At 43.3% G+C, this 16,568-nt stretch overlaps 1 protein-coding gene and 1 pseudogene across 2 annotated transcripts in view; one reads left to right on the top strand and one right to left on the bottom strand.

The window, feature by feature from the left end:
• Nucleotides 1-1,989: 1,989 nt before the first annotated feature.
• ARHGAP26 (Rho GTPase activating protein 26) overlaps nt 1,990-16,568 on the bottom strand; it is a 399,050-nt gene continuing 384,471 nt past the window's right edge. Inside the window, exons 22-23 of one of the 2 annotated variants that reach the window (XM_011367454.2) lie at nt 13,340-13,431; nt 1,990-6,427 (exon numbers count right to left, since the gene is read on the bottom strand). In XM_011367454.2, the coding sequence (XP_011365756.1) occupies nt 6,339-6,427; nt 13,340-13,431 (181 nt within the window). In that variant the 3' untranslated portion in view covers nt 1,990-6,338. The remainder of the gene's footprint in view (nt 6,428-13,339; nt 13,432-16,568) is intronic. The other variant, XM_011367455.2, reaches the window with a different exon arrangement.
• Nucleotides 14,260-14,375, top strand: LOC111744393 (annotated as a pseudogene).

The following is a 16,568-nucleotide window of genomic DNA, read 5'->3' as shown; positions in this document are numbered from 1 at the left end:
GGAGATAAAGTCAGAAATATTAACTGGGCTTAATTGTTTAACATGCCTGATGCTAGCTCCACCTCGAGTTCATGAGCATTCGACCTCTTCCTAAAGGAAACCAAAGCTGCTCAGAATGCATCAGAAATCAGCGCTGTAGTTGCCCTCCGTAACCACAGGAGCCCAAACTTGTGACCTTTGATAATGGTCTTTGCAGATTTGAAGATATGTTAAAATATGCGTCATGTCAAAACTTTATCAGAAACCTTAAGAAACAAACATACCACCAATGGAAAAGTCATTTAATTCAAAAATCATACTTCCACTCGTTTTATGGAGATTGTCACGTACACCAACCAAATGTAAGAAAGCCAAGTTTCAGAGGCCACTCAACAGAAATTGTATTTTCCTTATAGATATGCTAGTGACGCAAAAGCATTTTTAAAGCTTGAACACGGCAAAACTATTTCACTAATCACAGGGAGAAAGTTCTGTTCTAGTCACAAATTACTTTTTAATTACGGAATTGGATCTACACACTAGTCAATATTCAATACTGAACTGAAGTTTAAAACAGTGCATTATGATTTAAAAAAAAAACATTAAAGTGCCATTTTTAAGTACTTTATTGATATTATATCACACAGCACTTTATAATATACTCAAAGTTAGCCTAAATTATGAATTAAACATGCAAATATTTTCTTCTCCAAAATATGAACAAAATGTCTTTTAGAGTGCTTTTGAACACTTAGCCTAGTATTTATATTAGCTACTAAGTAAACACTTATGAGTTTGATCTTTTTTCAACATGACTTTTAATAAGTTAATACGGAATACAGCTGTAGATAGTAACCATTTGATAAATATGAACAAAGTTTTAAAATGGCACTTAATTTACATCTTTGATCACTTTGATGGTCAATCAACAGCCTCTGTTGTTTCTTGAATTTTCAATCTTCAAATCTTAAAGGCTGTGAAGGCTCAGCTACTGCCAGCTTATGTGGGTTTCTATACGAGTCTGTATCTTCATAAATGTAAATGTGCGCTGCACATACACATACACAAACACATACTAAGACATATATAGTTTAGAATCATCAGAAGAACCTCTTTTCACAGGTACAAGGTTGACCCTGACACATGGATACCCAAGAAAGCTGCTCATGGGTGTCTATTTGGACAACTTTGTAGAAATGGTTGATGAAGAATAGTGTAGAACGTCTTGGCCTCCCCAGGACTGCTCCAGGTAATTTTGACATTTTATCAATACTCTGCTTCTCAATGACTAAAGAGAATTTTGACATACTAGTCACTGCACCCCTTACCTGGGTCTAGTACTGCGCCAAGCCTTTGCTCTCTAAAGCATTCCACCTAAAAAAAAATGTTATCTCAGTGTCCTGTAAAACTTTTACAAAAATATTAGCTGTGAACTTTTTTGTGATAAATTTCCTGCCCCTCCCATTAAGTACTATATTTATTCCTTTAAAAAAAAAAATCCAAAGTTCTTCAGTGTAGGTCACCATTTTCTTTCTCTCTGTTCCTAGTATTACTTTATATCCTTTTTTTGCCCAAGAATGTAATTGCTTCACAGGGGCCCCCAACCCCTGGGCCGTGGACTGGTACTGGTCTGTGGCCTGTTAGGAACTGGGCCACATAGCAGAAGGTTAGCATGGGGTAGGTGAGCAAGTGAAGCTTCAGCTGTATTCGCAGCCACTCCCCAGCACTTGCATCACCTCAGATCATCAGGCATTAGATGCTCATGGAAGCACTGGTACCTGGTGCCAAAAAGGTTGGGGACCGCTGCATTAGAAGACCATATTTCAGCAAGGGCTGGCTCTGAATGACATCTGGATTCTCTATGTAGTCTCTCCCTCTGCTTTGGGAAGCTCTTTAGTTAGACAAGTACTGTAGGCGGCGAAAGGAAAGAAGCTAATTATTACTTGTTGGAGTGTTGTCTTGGGCACGCTGGAGTATTGTGCAAGGTTCGCTGCTCTGCCGTTGTTGTCATTCTGATGCTACAATTACAGAGAAGTGGTTCAGCACCGGCAGATCGGCATGGCTGCCAAGCACAATTGAGCATGACAAGATACACTTTTTAAACACCAGCACAGGGTGTGTTTGGCTTAAAAGAAGTGTGGGGCAGGGTGGTCTAGGTAATTGATTATTGTCAAATTTGCCAGAGATGACGGATAACTCCCGAGATGGAATACCTAGGACATTTCTTTAAAAGTCAGGTAGCTAAGAGGCTGTTTGGTTTCTTCAGTGTTCGCTACTTACTTGGGGTAAGACGGTTGCTCATAAAACATTCAATACGAGGGCAAACTGTGGGCACCATGGTGGCCACTGCTGTACCTGGGAGTCCTGTGTCCATAAATCTGAGTGGTCCAGACTTGCTTTTGGAAACAGAAGCCAGAGGATAAAAGGTGCCAACAGACTGTCAGAAACAGGTGATCAAGTGGCTGTTGATTATTTCTGTCTCTGTATCCCTCAGTCATGGATGCTTTGGGAGTCACTACAGTCAAGTCAGAACTTTTGGTGTGACTGAGGTTGCTCTTAACAGGAGACACAAATGCACTTAGTGGAAGGACTACCTTTCAAGCTAGACATAGTACACACAACTGTGGAGTCCTAACAGATGCCTGAAATGACCTTGTCACGAGCATGGCTCTGTTCTGCTCAAGCCAGTCTGTCAATACTTGATTGCTCATTTTCCCTCTTTCTCTTTGCCTCTGTCGAAAAAGCACTCAGCAAGGGGGATGAACGGGAATCTTTTACGTTGAAAAAGAGTTTGGTCTGACAGAAGAAAACACATATTGACTGTCAAAATACTAAAACACTAAGCTAAAAACTGGCTCCAATTATAGGATACTGAGGAAGGCAGTGCTATACAAGGTGCCCTATATGTTCATTTTTGAAAACAGAAGAAAATATCATTAACCTTGAGCAAATCAGGAATTTACTTGCCTGGGGGCAGGGATTTGAAACTAGTTATCTTCTTATGATTTGGCATTCTGTAGCTATAGAATTCTGTGAGTACCTGAAGGAAGAGTAAAAGGCCGACATTAATACCCAAAAAAGATTCAGGATACCAAACGGATCCCAGGGCCTTACAAAAGAAACAAGGCTCCTGGGACGGCTCAGTGATATTGGTCAATAGCCTTCCACTCTAATACCTGGTTCGCTCCCTTAATCTGTCCTAAAGTTCCCTATTCAAGCAGAGGGAGTAAGGGATGCGGGGCATAGATGGTGGAGAGGGTGAAATCTATTTTTAGTCTCCAAATTTCTTTCTATTTGTTGGCTTGTATTCTAAACAGTTTCTGCAGTTCTGTAGCAAATGGGGAGGAAGTAAGCCTGGCTGGGGAAAGGAAACAGAGCAGCAATCTGTCACAGGCCCAGCATGGCCACAGGGAAGCCGGGAAGGGGGGTCTACCTAAAAATTCCCATTGGCAGCAGCTCCATTTCCCTCTGGCTTCCAATCAGGGCCAACTGAAGGAGGGAGGAACATGCTTCCAAGTGGTCAAGCTAAAGCCAGGTGTCAACAGGCATCTTCAGCAGGGGACTCCCCAGACCAGGGCCCGCGCCGTCTGCTCATCCATGCTAGCTCTACAGAAGGTTCCAATGGAGCCAATGGCCATTTAAAACGTCAAATGTGTTCAAAGCATTATGTTGCACTCTTCCTGTTTGTGCTTGTCGCCTCACACGCCTTTGAACAGGTCTCCAAGATGTTCAAAGTCCACGGGGAGTAGGTGTAGCCTGCTCGGCGTATATTCCGTTTCTTCTTGGGTTGTCAATGTTAGCATTCCTGAGTCCTATCTTGGTCTTGTCCAGTCTTAATCCTTGTTCCCTGATTCAGTGGCAGTGTCTGATTGCTGCTGGATAATAGCCGTGTAATCCTCGAGCTGATGAACTGAATCACAATGACAAACTCCTATTCACTTTAAAACCATCTATAAAGCTATCACAGCATAATCTCCATTCCACTTTGGAGTTTTTCCTTCTTTGGGGGTTATAGGAAAGCTGACATAAACAGGAAAGGCAAAAACATGTTTAGGGAAAAGAGAAGCAGTAGCATATTAAGAACTAAAGATCTTAAGAAGCCAGCTTTTCTCAGAACCGACACACATTTGCAAACTAGCTTGGCCTCATTTATAAAGTCTTAGAAGACGTGCAGAAGACTTAGATATAAAGAGCATAGAATTATCCTATCTCCTTCTGTCCTGATATCTTGGGGTACCAAGAAATACACCTGAGAAGAAAAAAAAAATAAATCTAAGCCCTGTCCCTACCTATTTAAATCCTGAGCTTCATCTCCCTACTGAGTAGGAATTCTTTGAAAAATTCTTTGCCTGAAGATGCTCTTTCCATCTCCAAATCCAAAGCCCACGGAATGCTCAAAAACACATATACAGGATAAAGAAGACTGAACACCATCAGTGTGCCACGCTCCCCAACAAGAGCCAGCAGAGAGTACAGAGGTATCTTCTTCCTCGAGGCCAGGGAGAGATGACCCTGACTCCTTTCTGCCTCGCCTCCTCTCTCTCCCTCTGGTACACAACTGTTCAGCAGTCAAAGCTTAAATGTGTGGAGCAACTAGCTTTAAGGATATCAAATATAAAACTTTGCCATACAGTATTATTTCAAATCACTCTATTTACAAGTTTATCTTTTCAAAAAAAAAAAAAAAAAGTAAAAGATACAGTAATTCAACACAATTCAAGTTTTTCTTTTCTTGTTTAAACTTCCCTAAAGAGGAATTCCAGAAGCACACTCTGGAGCAAGGCTGCTGTCCCAAGAGGCTCCTGGGGAGCTCGACAGTCCATCGGTTGGGAGTTTGTCTGTCCAGAGTCACTCTTGCAAGGACATTCAAATGTGGAAGATCCTGGGGACTTTGTTCTTTGGAGGCCAAATGAATTTGAAACGTCCAGGCCGAACTTCCCCACCTAAGGCAGTCTTCCACAAGACCCAGTCCCTTCCGGACCAGGAAATTTTCTTCCTTAGAAGTTACCCATCCCACCTTCCATGCCTCAAGCTTTTGGTGTCCCCCTGAATGACAATGGCTTATCATATTAGTCTCATGTTTCAAAAGCCTCAGAAATAATTCCCTTTTTCTGAGTGGCAGTGAACATAGACATATATGTCCTTTTAAAGTACAGGCCATAGAGCTAGCCTAGGAATCAGCCCTGAAAACTGTCAGGGCTCCAGTGCTCAACTGCCCAGGGAGTGGTCAGTGATGGGCTAAAGGCAGGCAAGGGCAGGGGAAGAGACAGGTAAAGGGGTGAACATTAGGGAACGAGCCATAAAAAGGGAGGGGGTCACCCATTTGGAGGCAGCATACTGGCCTCTAGAAAGCAAACACTGGTTGCATGGAAGAACAGAAATATTAAGCCTGTACGTAATTTAATCTCAAGAGGTTACTAGAGTTTGCTCCAAATATATCTCAATGCTGCTGAAATAAATCAGAAAGGAAACAGTTCCCAGCTGCTATTTTGTCTGCCCCAAGCAGACCACTCTAATTTCTTGATCTTCTGCTTCAGGTTGTTGGAAAACCATTCAAAAAACTACCCAAAGGGGTAGAAAAAAAGTGTCACACAAAGAAAGGGTGTTATTTTTTGGTTTGGTTTTAGAGTAGGTTGGGTTGCTGTGGTTACGAGGTGATGGCAGCCCTCGGTGGCAGAGAAGTTCTTAGCTTGGGAGGGGGGAATGTGGGGTGTGTATGTTCCCTTGCATGAGAGGACTGGACTGAATTCTGCTGATGCTGGGCCAACAGCTGCTTTAGAGATGGTGAGAGATTGGATCTTATGTAAACAGTGCTATAACCCCTCTCCATCCTGCATGCAAACAGACCCAGCTGCCTGGAGCACTGTGGGTCTCAAGCATTGAGAGGTGAGTTAGAGAGTGTCTACTGCAAACACAAGCAAGGGACTCAGCCTGGATCTGAGCTGTTTACCCAGCTCTGTCAGCCTTAGCTACCTGCATGTTCTTGGAGACTACTTAGATCTTACTCACTTCCTTTTTCAGAAGGTTAGGAGTTTGGATGACTATTGAAACAAAATGAGTACTCCCCGTTTAGAGTGCTGAAGGAGACGAATGGCTTTACAAGCCTTTCCCTTGGTTATCAAAATCAAATGGCCTCAACTGCTGATTTACTTCTGTTTCCTGCAGTATCACCACATGTCAGCTGAGATGATCATGGGGATGGGTGACACCAAAGTTCACAGAAACGTTTGTGTTGACAGGTAGCAGCAGAGTCAGTCACCCTGCATTTCTCAGTGGCAAAGAGAAATGATCTACACCACTGGACTCAGCGGTTGTCATGGATACCATGGAAAGCTCAGCACTTCTGCTGGGGCCCACGGTTAGAGGAACTCCACGTAGTTCTCAGGGATGAGGCCGGTCTTTCCGTTCAGAGTCCCCTCCAACCAGCCAGGCTCCTGAGACGGGTGAACTGTACAGGAAGGGGAGAAAGAGTGAGAAGAGATGACATTACCGATAGGGCAGGAGGTGGACACAGCTGTATGTATGCAAATGCGTAGAGGTGAAGGAAGTGTGCTCATCAAGTTACATAACTCTAGGACTTGTTTAAACCGGAGCTTCTTAACCTTTCGTGGGACATAAATAAACCTTCTAATGAAGGCTATTCTGAACTTTCTTCACAAGAAAAATGGAAACTGACTCAGGCATTTAAAAGTTTGCATACAATTTTAGGAGTTTCACAGACTTTCTGAAGTTCCTGGTTTAAACTATAAAGTGACAGATTTCTACTTTTTAGGTTAGAGATGACAGTTATGGTGCTCCATCTGTATATTTATCTACGTATCCATCTATCCATCTGTCCATCCATCCACCCATCCATCCATGTATCCATCTACCTACCGAGTACTGACTTATGTACTAAGGGGAATACCAATGGTAGACTGCTAAGAACTAGTCTTTAAAGAAATCTAGCTCTTAATCATGCATTTTACTTGCCTTCAAATGTTTACCCTCTGCTTCTAATTTTCTTGCAAGTTCCCTCTATGAGTTTTTTGTTTTTGTTTTTGTACTTTATAGTCTTCGAATAGTCCTCTCCTGTTCTATCTGCATCCATTCTTAGCTTTCTTTCCTGTTCTCTAGAATTTTCCTCCCTCCTGTATAAAAGTCTGAAAGCTGTCCTCTTCCTCTCTCTATTGCAACTTTCAAAATTTCTGCCCCTTTGATTTTTCAATATCAAAAGAATATATACCCATTTCTGTGACACCACAATCCATCACCATGGAAACTACTGTGATGTTGCAAAGATCACAAAAAATCCAGCTGAGTCTGCAAAGCGGTCAAAGCAAGAATGAAGAGAGGGACTCGTGGGACTCGGGGAAAGGCAGTGTCCGTGCTTGTGAGTTGGGAACACAAATCATTCTCGGGCGAGGCAGGGCATTGCTCTTAATGGATTAGGGAAACTCTAATTTTCTGAGATTGTCTGGAGAGAATGAATTTTCCGCTAGTCTTTCCTAGGCTAATTAAGTGACTTCCTGAGCTTGTTTTAGAAAAACATTTCCGTCCCCAAAACTACTGTATGAATCTAGTTTCCATTTGTAGAGAAAGAAGCAACAATGGGAGCAAATGAGAAAGCAGCAGAAGGATACACACCGAGGCTTACAGAAGATCACTGTCAACCTTGACTATATTGTGAATGCTTCTGTAGGAAAAGGCAAGGCAAGGTCAAACATCTGTTAGTTTGCCTCCAAAATGCATGCATAATTTCATATCACTAGGCTTTAGGAATAAGCCAAAAGCAGCAAGGGTACTTTGCATTCATGACACTCACACAAGGAGGAGTCCAGAATTTGAACCCAGCTTGTTTGACTCCAGAGCCCACACCCTTTTCCACTACATTATGCCTCTTATCCAACCAGAGAATATGATCCGCGAGGATAAGAATGATACAAATATTGAGCACAGACTAATTATTAGTAGGTCTTTTGCTAAGTGCTTTGCCTGCATCACCTCCTTTCATTTTCAGAATGACTATAGAGTTGGTCCTATTATCTTCATTTTACTGATGAGCAACTGAGGCTCAGAGACGTTAAGCATCTGTCCCCAAATTACATAGCTGGTAGATGACAGAGGTGGATCTGAACTCAGAATATCTGATCCTAGAATCTGTGGTCTTAATCATGACCACTATTGCCTAGCCCAATGCTTTGGACCTCGAAGATGCTTGTAAGTATTTGTTGGCCTGAATTGCGCCAATGTCCAACCTTCTGAATTGCACCAGTGTCCAATGTGCTACACAAACGCACAAGGTGCTGCAGTGAGCTGGCTGGGCAGCTCTCCAGCCCAGCAAGTATATAATAAATATAAGCTGCTGCTGACATGGGTTTGTTTCCTGCCAACCACTTTCTCTCAGTTCTATCCATGTATATAGCACACACGCCTGCATACACAACTCATGCTCTCTTCCCTCCTTTGCTCAATGTAGACAAGGAGCAAGTGTGTGACTAAGAACCCTAATGGCTGGCTGCTCCAAAAGGAAGAAGCACTAGCTGGAAGAAGCATAGACTCCTGTGTAGTTTGAATGCATTTGTTTAATGTTTAAGCACCTACCATGTACCAGACACTGTACTAGGTCCTTGTGCATAGCACAGAGCAAGCAGACAAAATTTCACTCTCAGGGAGAAACAATCTATAATAGATAAGCATATAATTTTAGGTAAAGATGTGGGGGAGTGAAAGAGACTGGGATAGGGATGTGGGTAGGTTGGGAAGAGCTCAACAAGCTAAAAGCTAAATGATCCAAAGGAGCCAGCCAGGCAGGGGTAATGTAAGTGCAACGGCTTTAAAATGAAGAAAGTCTTGGTGTGATTTTATACTGGTAGTCTGCAAATTTTTCTTAAAGAGCCAGATAGTAAATGTGTATCTCTATTCAACTCTGTCACTGTTGAGCCATAGGTAATATGTAAACAAAAAAGTGTGGGTGGGTGTGTTCCGGTAAAGCTTTATTTACAAACACGGGAAGGGGCTGGATTTGCCTGGCAGGTCACTGTTTGCCGACCCCATTTGAAGACATAAAGAAGGCCTGTGAGGCTGCAGTGTATCGAGGGAGGGTGAGAAGGCATCACAGGGGCAGGAGCCAGACCGTGGAGGTCCTCATCAATAATTCCAAAAGCAACGAGAGGCCACTAGAATATCTTAAGCAGGAGAATAACATGATGTGATCTCCATTTTTTGAAGGTCACTCTGGCTGCGGTGTAGAGAACAGGTTATGGAGGTGAGGGAGACATGACAAGGCCAGTTAGGCAGCTGGCGGAAATGCCCGGGTGAAAGGCGGAGGCTTGGGTTTGGCAGCAGAGCTGGCTGGGAAGGCAGAAAGACTCCATTGAGGCACTCTCCGTAACCCCACTGCCTGAGCAGCTCGGTGGCCCCCTGGGGAGGACACTCTCTACCAGTCAAGGAAACCTGGGGCAGCCCTGCCCTGTATGCATGCTGCACCCTGAACCCGGAGCATGAATGGATCCAGCCCATCTCAAATCTTAATAAAAGTATCCCAAGAACTCAATTTTAGTGAATGCCATGTGAATTTTCCAGGTATCACTAATCATGTAGCTTCAACATGACTCATGTTCCAGAGAATACGAGTTATTTCTCTTTCCAGTTACTGTCTGAGGTGCTCACTCCTGGTGAAGTGAACAGTTTCCTAGTAGATTGGCGAGGACTGACACTAGAGTTATTTCCGAGTATTGCAGGTCCATTCCCCACTGCACAAAGTCCAAAAGCTGACTGAGCAGCCACTCTAGATTTGCAGCGCGGGCCCCTGGGATCTAAGGGCCTGAAGGTTAATCATTATGAAGCAACAGACTTTCACCTCATGGTGCCCCTCCCTCTTCTCCTCATTATTCATTCTTCTTGATCCTGAAAAGACGACATGTGGCAAACACACTGAACTCACTCTAATTCCATCATTAGGAAACTTTCTTCTGGTTGGTCTGATGATTTAATCTGACAGCTAAAGAGCATTCTTCAACTTAAACAGCCCTTACCTAATATATCTATCAATAAACTAACGAGAGATAGAATAAGGAAAAAGATCTCCCTGCCTAGTATGTTAATAATTTTTCTCCTCTAGTGCCTGATTTCTCTTAGAGGTGAAGGGAAGGGGAAATTTGGGATAGGCAGCATTTTCTAAAAATTGGACATAATAAAAATATTACCAGCCAAACCTGTCTATATAGTGGATTAACATTTTGTCAGATGCTTCTTTGACTGCAGCTCAGTCAACATTGAGAGGTGTTTTTTTTCTAGGCTTAATTTGGTCTTTTGCTCTTTAGGGAATTTGAAAGGTCATTGACATTGCTGATTAAAAACAAGCTAGAGTCAATGAACTCTGCCATGACTCCCAGAGACCAAAGGAAGGCTCGGGTGATGCCTCTGACTCATTAAACCAAGCCTCTCTCCTGCTCTCATTTGCCAGCATAGGACCTATGACCCACGGAGCTGTGGGGTGGGAGCTGTCACAGAGCCTGCCAAGCAGAGCACCCTGCTGGGAAGGAAAGGATTTGGCAGTTAAAAATTACCTAGGTGCCTTTTCTTTTTGTGGTTAGCTACTTAAACTATTTCAAAAAGGAGACAAAAGCAGAAGGTGGGATGTAAAATGGTCCAACCCCTTTGTAAAACACTTTGACGGTTCCTTGAACGGTTAAACAGAGTTATTGTATGACCCAGCTATCCTATACCTAGGTATATCACCAAAACTGAAAATACATGTTACTCATAACAGCTAAAAAATGAAAATACTCAAAACGTCCGTTAATGATGAAAGAATAAATAAGATGTGGTATATTCATAAAATGGAATATTATTCAGCAGTGAAAAAGGATGGAATTCTGATACATGATATAACATGGAAGAACCTTGAAAATATGCTATGTGAAAGAAGCCAATTAAAAAGACCACATAATTATGTAATTGCAATTATATGAATTATCTAGAACAGGCAATTTTATAGTGACAGAAAGTGGACTAGTGGTTGCTTTAGCTGGATGGGGTAGAGCTGGGGGTAAATGAGGCACAACTGCTAAAGTGTACAGGGTTTCTTTTGGGGGTGATGAAGATATTCTGAAATTAGATAGCGGTCACGTTTGCACAACCGTGAATACATTAAAAACCACTGAGTTGTACATTTTAAATGGGTAAATTGTATGGTATGTGGATATTGCAACACAGCAGTTTTAAAAAATGGGAGAAGGCTATACTCAAGAAAAGAGGTCACAAACAAGACACACATCCATATACAGACCTTGTGAGAGCTTAAACCAATTCTGTCCCTGGGATCAGAGGTCCTTTGTGCTGTCAGAGTGAATAGCTGATAGGAACAGGGCAGTCCCTTGCCCATGGGAGCAGTGAATTGGAGTTTAGAGAACAGACCTTTAAACTGGACCCACCTATAAATGTGGCGCTCTCTCAAATTCTGCTCATCTATCGGCAGAAGCCCCTCCTCTGCTGACAGAGCAGGACACAGAAGCTCGTGCGCGCAGTCCACTCTGGTTTGCCTGCTGTGGAAGCTCCATCATGTTGTGGCTGAGCTGTGACTCCCCACATGGGCTTATCTGGGGTACACTCACCAATGACATGGCTTTGGACAGCCTTCATTGGCCCACTTCACCTGAAGGTCTGTTGGGGTCTGAAAGCTCCAGCTGCTGACAGGAAAGGCAGCTGGGCTTGGCTGTTGTGTGCTTTGACTTGTAAAGGGCCCAAACGAAAGTTAATGGAGCAAAGGTTTAAGGACAGTGCTTTTGGGGCTTTGAGAACCATCAAAGAGGACACAGACCCAGCAGGCCACATGTAGTTATGAGCTCTCCCTCACCTCTGCTGGCTCAGAAGGTCCAGGGCGGAGTGTGACCTGGGGATCCCCCGGGTGCTCGGTGACCAGTTTCCTATTCTGTCTCCCTATGCCTGATTAGCATTTCTCCTACACTGAATGCAGGGGCTGGCCACACCAGGGACAGACCCTTGGTACGTGGATGCAGTCAAGGTCCCCAGGAGTCTACATTTGCTTTGGCTTGGACCTCGAGACCCTTACAGATAGACATGGCCCAGGGGGTCAAGATGCAGCACGTACTGTGTAAGCGAGAGCCAGGCCTGGGTCCTATCAGCTGAAAAGGAAAGACTGTCACTGCGAACTAAGACAGCAGCAGGGTCTTTGCAAGCACGGATGTAACGACGATGATAACAACATTAACATACGGAAGGAATGTCTAAAATGTGCTGAGAACTATTTAAACACGTGATGTATACTACCTCAATTTTCTCTCACAACACTGTTATCTGTACATGACAGAGAAAAGAAATGAGGCACAGAGAGGTTAAGTTACTGCTTGAGATCACACAGGAGCAAGTGACTAATCCAGGACTTGTGCTTTGTTTGCCCGGGTTTCTGGGTCTCAGGCAGGCGGTGGGTGGCTGCCTGGCCATGATGAGGAGTGCTTGAGCAACGCGCATACACCCCCACCTGGGAACTTTGCCCCCATCCCACCTGAGGTCAAGAAGAGAGCCCCCAAAAATGTCCATTTCTTGAAACCAGGCACCTGCTTTTGCTTCCTCTTTTGAGCAAAACAAACAGATGCTGTCACCCAGAGATCTGGAAAGATTAACCCCAAAAGAGAACTTCATTTGGGGAAAAATCTCAGCTTTAATAGAAACTTGGGCTTTTCCCTAGAATCCTGACTTTCCTGTTAGGTAAATGATAAGGTATAACAAATTATGATATCAATTCTCATTTTAAAAAATATTTTTTTTAAGGGAGGAAAACAAAAGAAAAAAAGAAAATGGTGTATCAAACAAGTACTAGTTCCCAGCTCTAAGGGGCAGATGCCACAAATCATTTTCACAGGATGACGAGCAGGGACGAGCGAGGCTTACTGCCTAGAGCTCACCCAATCCCCTGCCACCTCGGAAAATGGCTTCTCCTGCTGTGGACAGTGAATGCCACTGAACACCAAAGGAAAGGGGCTCAGAAACTGAGCTTCTGACCACTTGCGGGTTCCTTGTTCTCCACTCCTTCGTCTCCTACCTGCTCTTCAGCCCCTAGACTCTCAAAGCCACTGCCAGGTGCTGGGCTAGTCCTATACAGGCATGACGGCATTTAATGTCCACGTCGCCCCAGTGAGAGTGCCACCGTCAGCATGAAGAGCTAACGGCATCTGTCTGCTCTTGACAGCACCTCCCAACGGCTTGCTGCTGCTCTCTCATTTAGGGAGAAGACACAAACAAACATTCTTTTTCAGTCTTACTCATTCTATTGAGGTTTTTCTTAGGTAGGAACTTTGAAAACTCCAGTTATTTATTTGCTTCCCCGCCGTCTTTGCCAGGGGTTGAGAAAACTCACCATTTTCGAAGACTGTGCCTGCGGTGAACGAGAGTTCTGAGTCGTGCTCAGCTTTGCAGGCGTACAAGGCTTTTGCCTTCCGGAATGGTGTGCTGTGTGAAAACAGGAGTTTATTTAGCAATTTTTAAAAACCCTCTGCAAGCCCCAGATAGTTAGTCTCTCTTTTCCATTTTCCTGCAAGCTACCTAGCCCTCTGATGTAAGAGACTGACAAGGTGGCCAGATGGCAAAACATGAGGTGGAAAAGTTGCAAAGGTCATTAGAGAAAAATGAGAAATATTCAGAGAAAAGCCATAAGCCCTGAGAATCCACACTTCTGGTGGGGTTGCCTTGTGCCACGTTAAAACCTGACCTAGGAGATACAAGAGCTAAACAGTGGGAGGGTAGGCTGGCCCCATTTTTGGAGCAAGAGTAGCTTGGGAGGAGGGAGGTAGGGCAGGAAAGAACTTCCAAGTTGCTCTGGAGAATGCTTTCGACAGACCCTGTTGAAAGTTGGCAATGCTCAGTGAGTCAAAAAGGAGAAATTCTAGCAAAGCCAGGTTCTGGCTCTAAGCCACGGGCTGACATCAGCTCTCCCAGATGTTGCTTATTTCTCAATGGGGTGGTGGAGCAGGATTCCAGAGCTACAACTCCCAGACCCCCAGGGTCGGGCAGGGAATAGACAAGGTGTATGTGAGCAGTTATACATGTATGTGCATAAGCACACATGTGAATATGTATGAGAGTGTGGGGAGAAAGACAGGAGAGGGGACATGATGCATTTTATTTCCTTTCATGTCCAGTGAATACTGACAACCACCCTTACTGCATCAGAATCACCTGAAAGCTTTTAAAAAATGCAGATATCGGATGTGGTTCCATAGTGTCTGCTTTAAACAGAGAAGTTCCTGGGTTTGCGCCCCAGCAGAGCCACGGTTCATGGTCTACGGCCATACCACCCTGAACAAGCCCGATGTCTGATCTCGGAAGCTAAGCAAGGTTGGGCCTGGTTAGTATTTGGATGGGAGACCACCTAGGAAGACCAGGTGCTGTAGGCATAAATAATAATAAATAATAAAAAAATTGCAGATATCTGGGTTCTATACTGTCTTACAGATATAAATATAGGCATGAGGATTTTTAAAAAGCTCTTCCAAGTGACTCTAGCGTGCAACCAAGGCTGAGAACCATTGTTCAAGAGCAGGGGTTGGCAAACTCTTTCTGTAAAAGGCTAGACGGTAAATCTTTCAGGCTTTGTGGGCCATACGGTCTTTGCAATTACTCATCTTTGCATTGTAGCATAAAAGCAGCAATAGACAACATGTAAACAAATTAGTGTGGCTGTGTTCCATTAAAACTTTACTACAAAAAGCAGGTAGTGGCCCGGATTTGACCCAAGGGCTACAAACAGCAAACCCATGTTCTAGAGAGTTAACTTTAAGAACTGGTAAATCCTATTATCTTCTATTAGTTTTTGCTTTGATATGCAACTAGTTCCAAATGATCTATGAACTTTTCAAGGATCATAAGAAAATTGACATTTGATAGTTTAAAGTTGGCTCTTATGTCCTCTCCTTCCAAGCCATCTGAGGAAGCATATGTAGGGGCTCCAGGAAAGGGTAAACAAAAGAGCAAGTAGGTCTTCTGGACCAGACAATTGTTCAAGGGATGTATAATATTATTTTGTTTTCATGTGGCTAACAGACAGCTTCAAAGAGCCAGTGGTGCTACACCACCTATGGTGCACTGATTTCTATTGGCCAAATGAGATTTCGCTGAGAAATGACTGGTCTCAGGTAAATCCAGACAGAATCAGAAGGGCCAGGGTGTCTTGGGTCATGCTGGAACTGTTATTACTTGGAGTCTCCAAGTCCAGCTTCCCTTGGGGCAAGAGGAGCCCATGGATGGAGGGCAACCTATATCAGGGCCAGGTATCTAGAACTTCTAGTCTGGGATCCATGAACACTGAAGGGAAGAAGGCTTAAATGGTCTACCATGCAGAGTGGTCAGAGTACATGATTATCTAGAATTTGTTGCCAGGGTGCAGTTTAAATGACATTCTCTGGTCTTCTAGTAGCCAAGAGATGATGACCAGGTGGGAGAAAACTGGGAAAATGGGAGAAAATGAAGTGGGTCTGCTGGGATTAAAAGAAAGAAGAGCCTTTAGAACTCATCAGCTCCAGCAGAAAACAGCTCTTCCTGTGTATTTATCCTCAAAGTCAGAATAAAGTTCAGAACAAGGAGCACATTCCGTGATCTGGCTAAGCCAAGTCTGTGTATTGGTCAGCAAAGGCCAAATACCCAACATGCAACTTTCCGAGGAGGGAAAAAAAAAAACCCCAAAACATTTTTATTTATTTATTTTTTTAAAACAGTCCAAAACCCATACTGACAGGTAAATAGAACCTGCCATAACATGGAAGGTAAAAGGAGAATCCAGTTGACATTAGCCAGGGTCATTGTCCCTTGAGGACAGGGCAGAGCAGGTGAGGAGAGAGCAGAGAGATGGAGGATAGGGAAATATAAGGTGAGGGTAAGATCATCTGAGGCAAGGCTCCTGTAGCTGGATTTTCATAAAGGTTATTTATTAACCTCATTTAATAAAAGGAATGGGATAAAATAGGGGCAAGCCAGAGAAACCAGCCGGGGTCTCTGGAAGGAAGAAAGCAGAGGGAATGGTCTCAGGTACCCAAGATTATCATTTAAGAGGAGTAATTTTACATTAATACCAGGCTTTTGGAAGTGAATAATGAAGTGACAATAAAATAGTACATTAAAAATAATAATAATAATAATAATAAAAGAAAGTCAGGAAAGGGCCTTGCTTTTCTCTCAAATTAACATAGATGACTGACAGCCTATGAGAGGGTCTTTTCTCCTGAGACTTCCTTCTACCCGCTTAGGACGTGCACAAAAAATGGAAGGGATGACAGAAGGGGGTCCTTTTTAAAGGGACCATTTCTGTTCCCCAGGACTAGGACTGCCAAATAAAATACAAGATACCGAGTTAAATCTGAATTTCAGAACAACAAGGAATACTTTTTTTTTTTAGTATAAGTGTGTCCCAAATATTACACGGGACATATTTAAACTAATAAACAAACAAACAAACAAACAAATAAATAAATAAAATCACTTGTTTATCTACAATTCAAATATACTGGGTACTCTGTATTTTAATTTTATTTGCTAAATCTGGCACCCTACCCAGGGGAAAATCTTATCTTTTAAAAAGTCCATCAGCCCAAAAA

The sequence above is a fragment of the Pteropus vampyrus genome, unplaced genomic scaffold (assembly GCF_000151845.1).
Source record: "Pteropus vampyrus isolate Shadow unplaced genomic scaffold, Pvam_2.0 Scaffold134, whole genome shotgun sequence".
In the NCBI taxonomy this organism is placed as follows: domain Eukaryota; kingdom Metazoa; phylum Chordata; class Mammalia; order Chiroptera; family Pteropodidae; genus Pteropus; species Pteropus vampyrus.
This window is presented reverse-complemented; position numbering and strand designations above follow the sequence as displayed.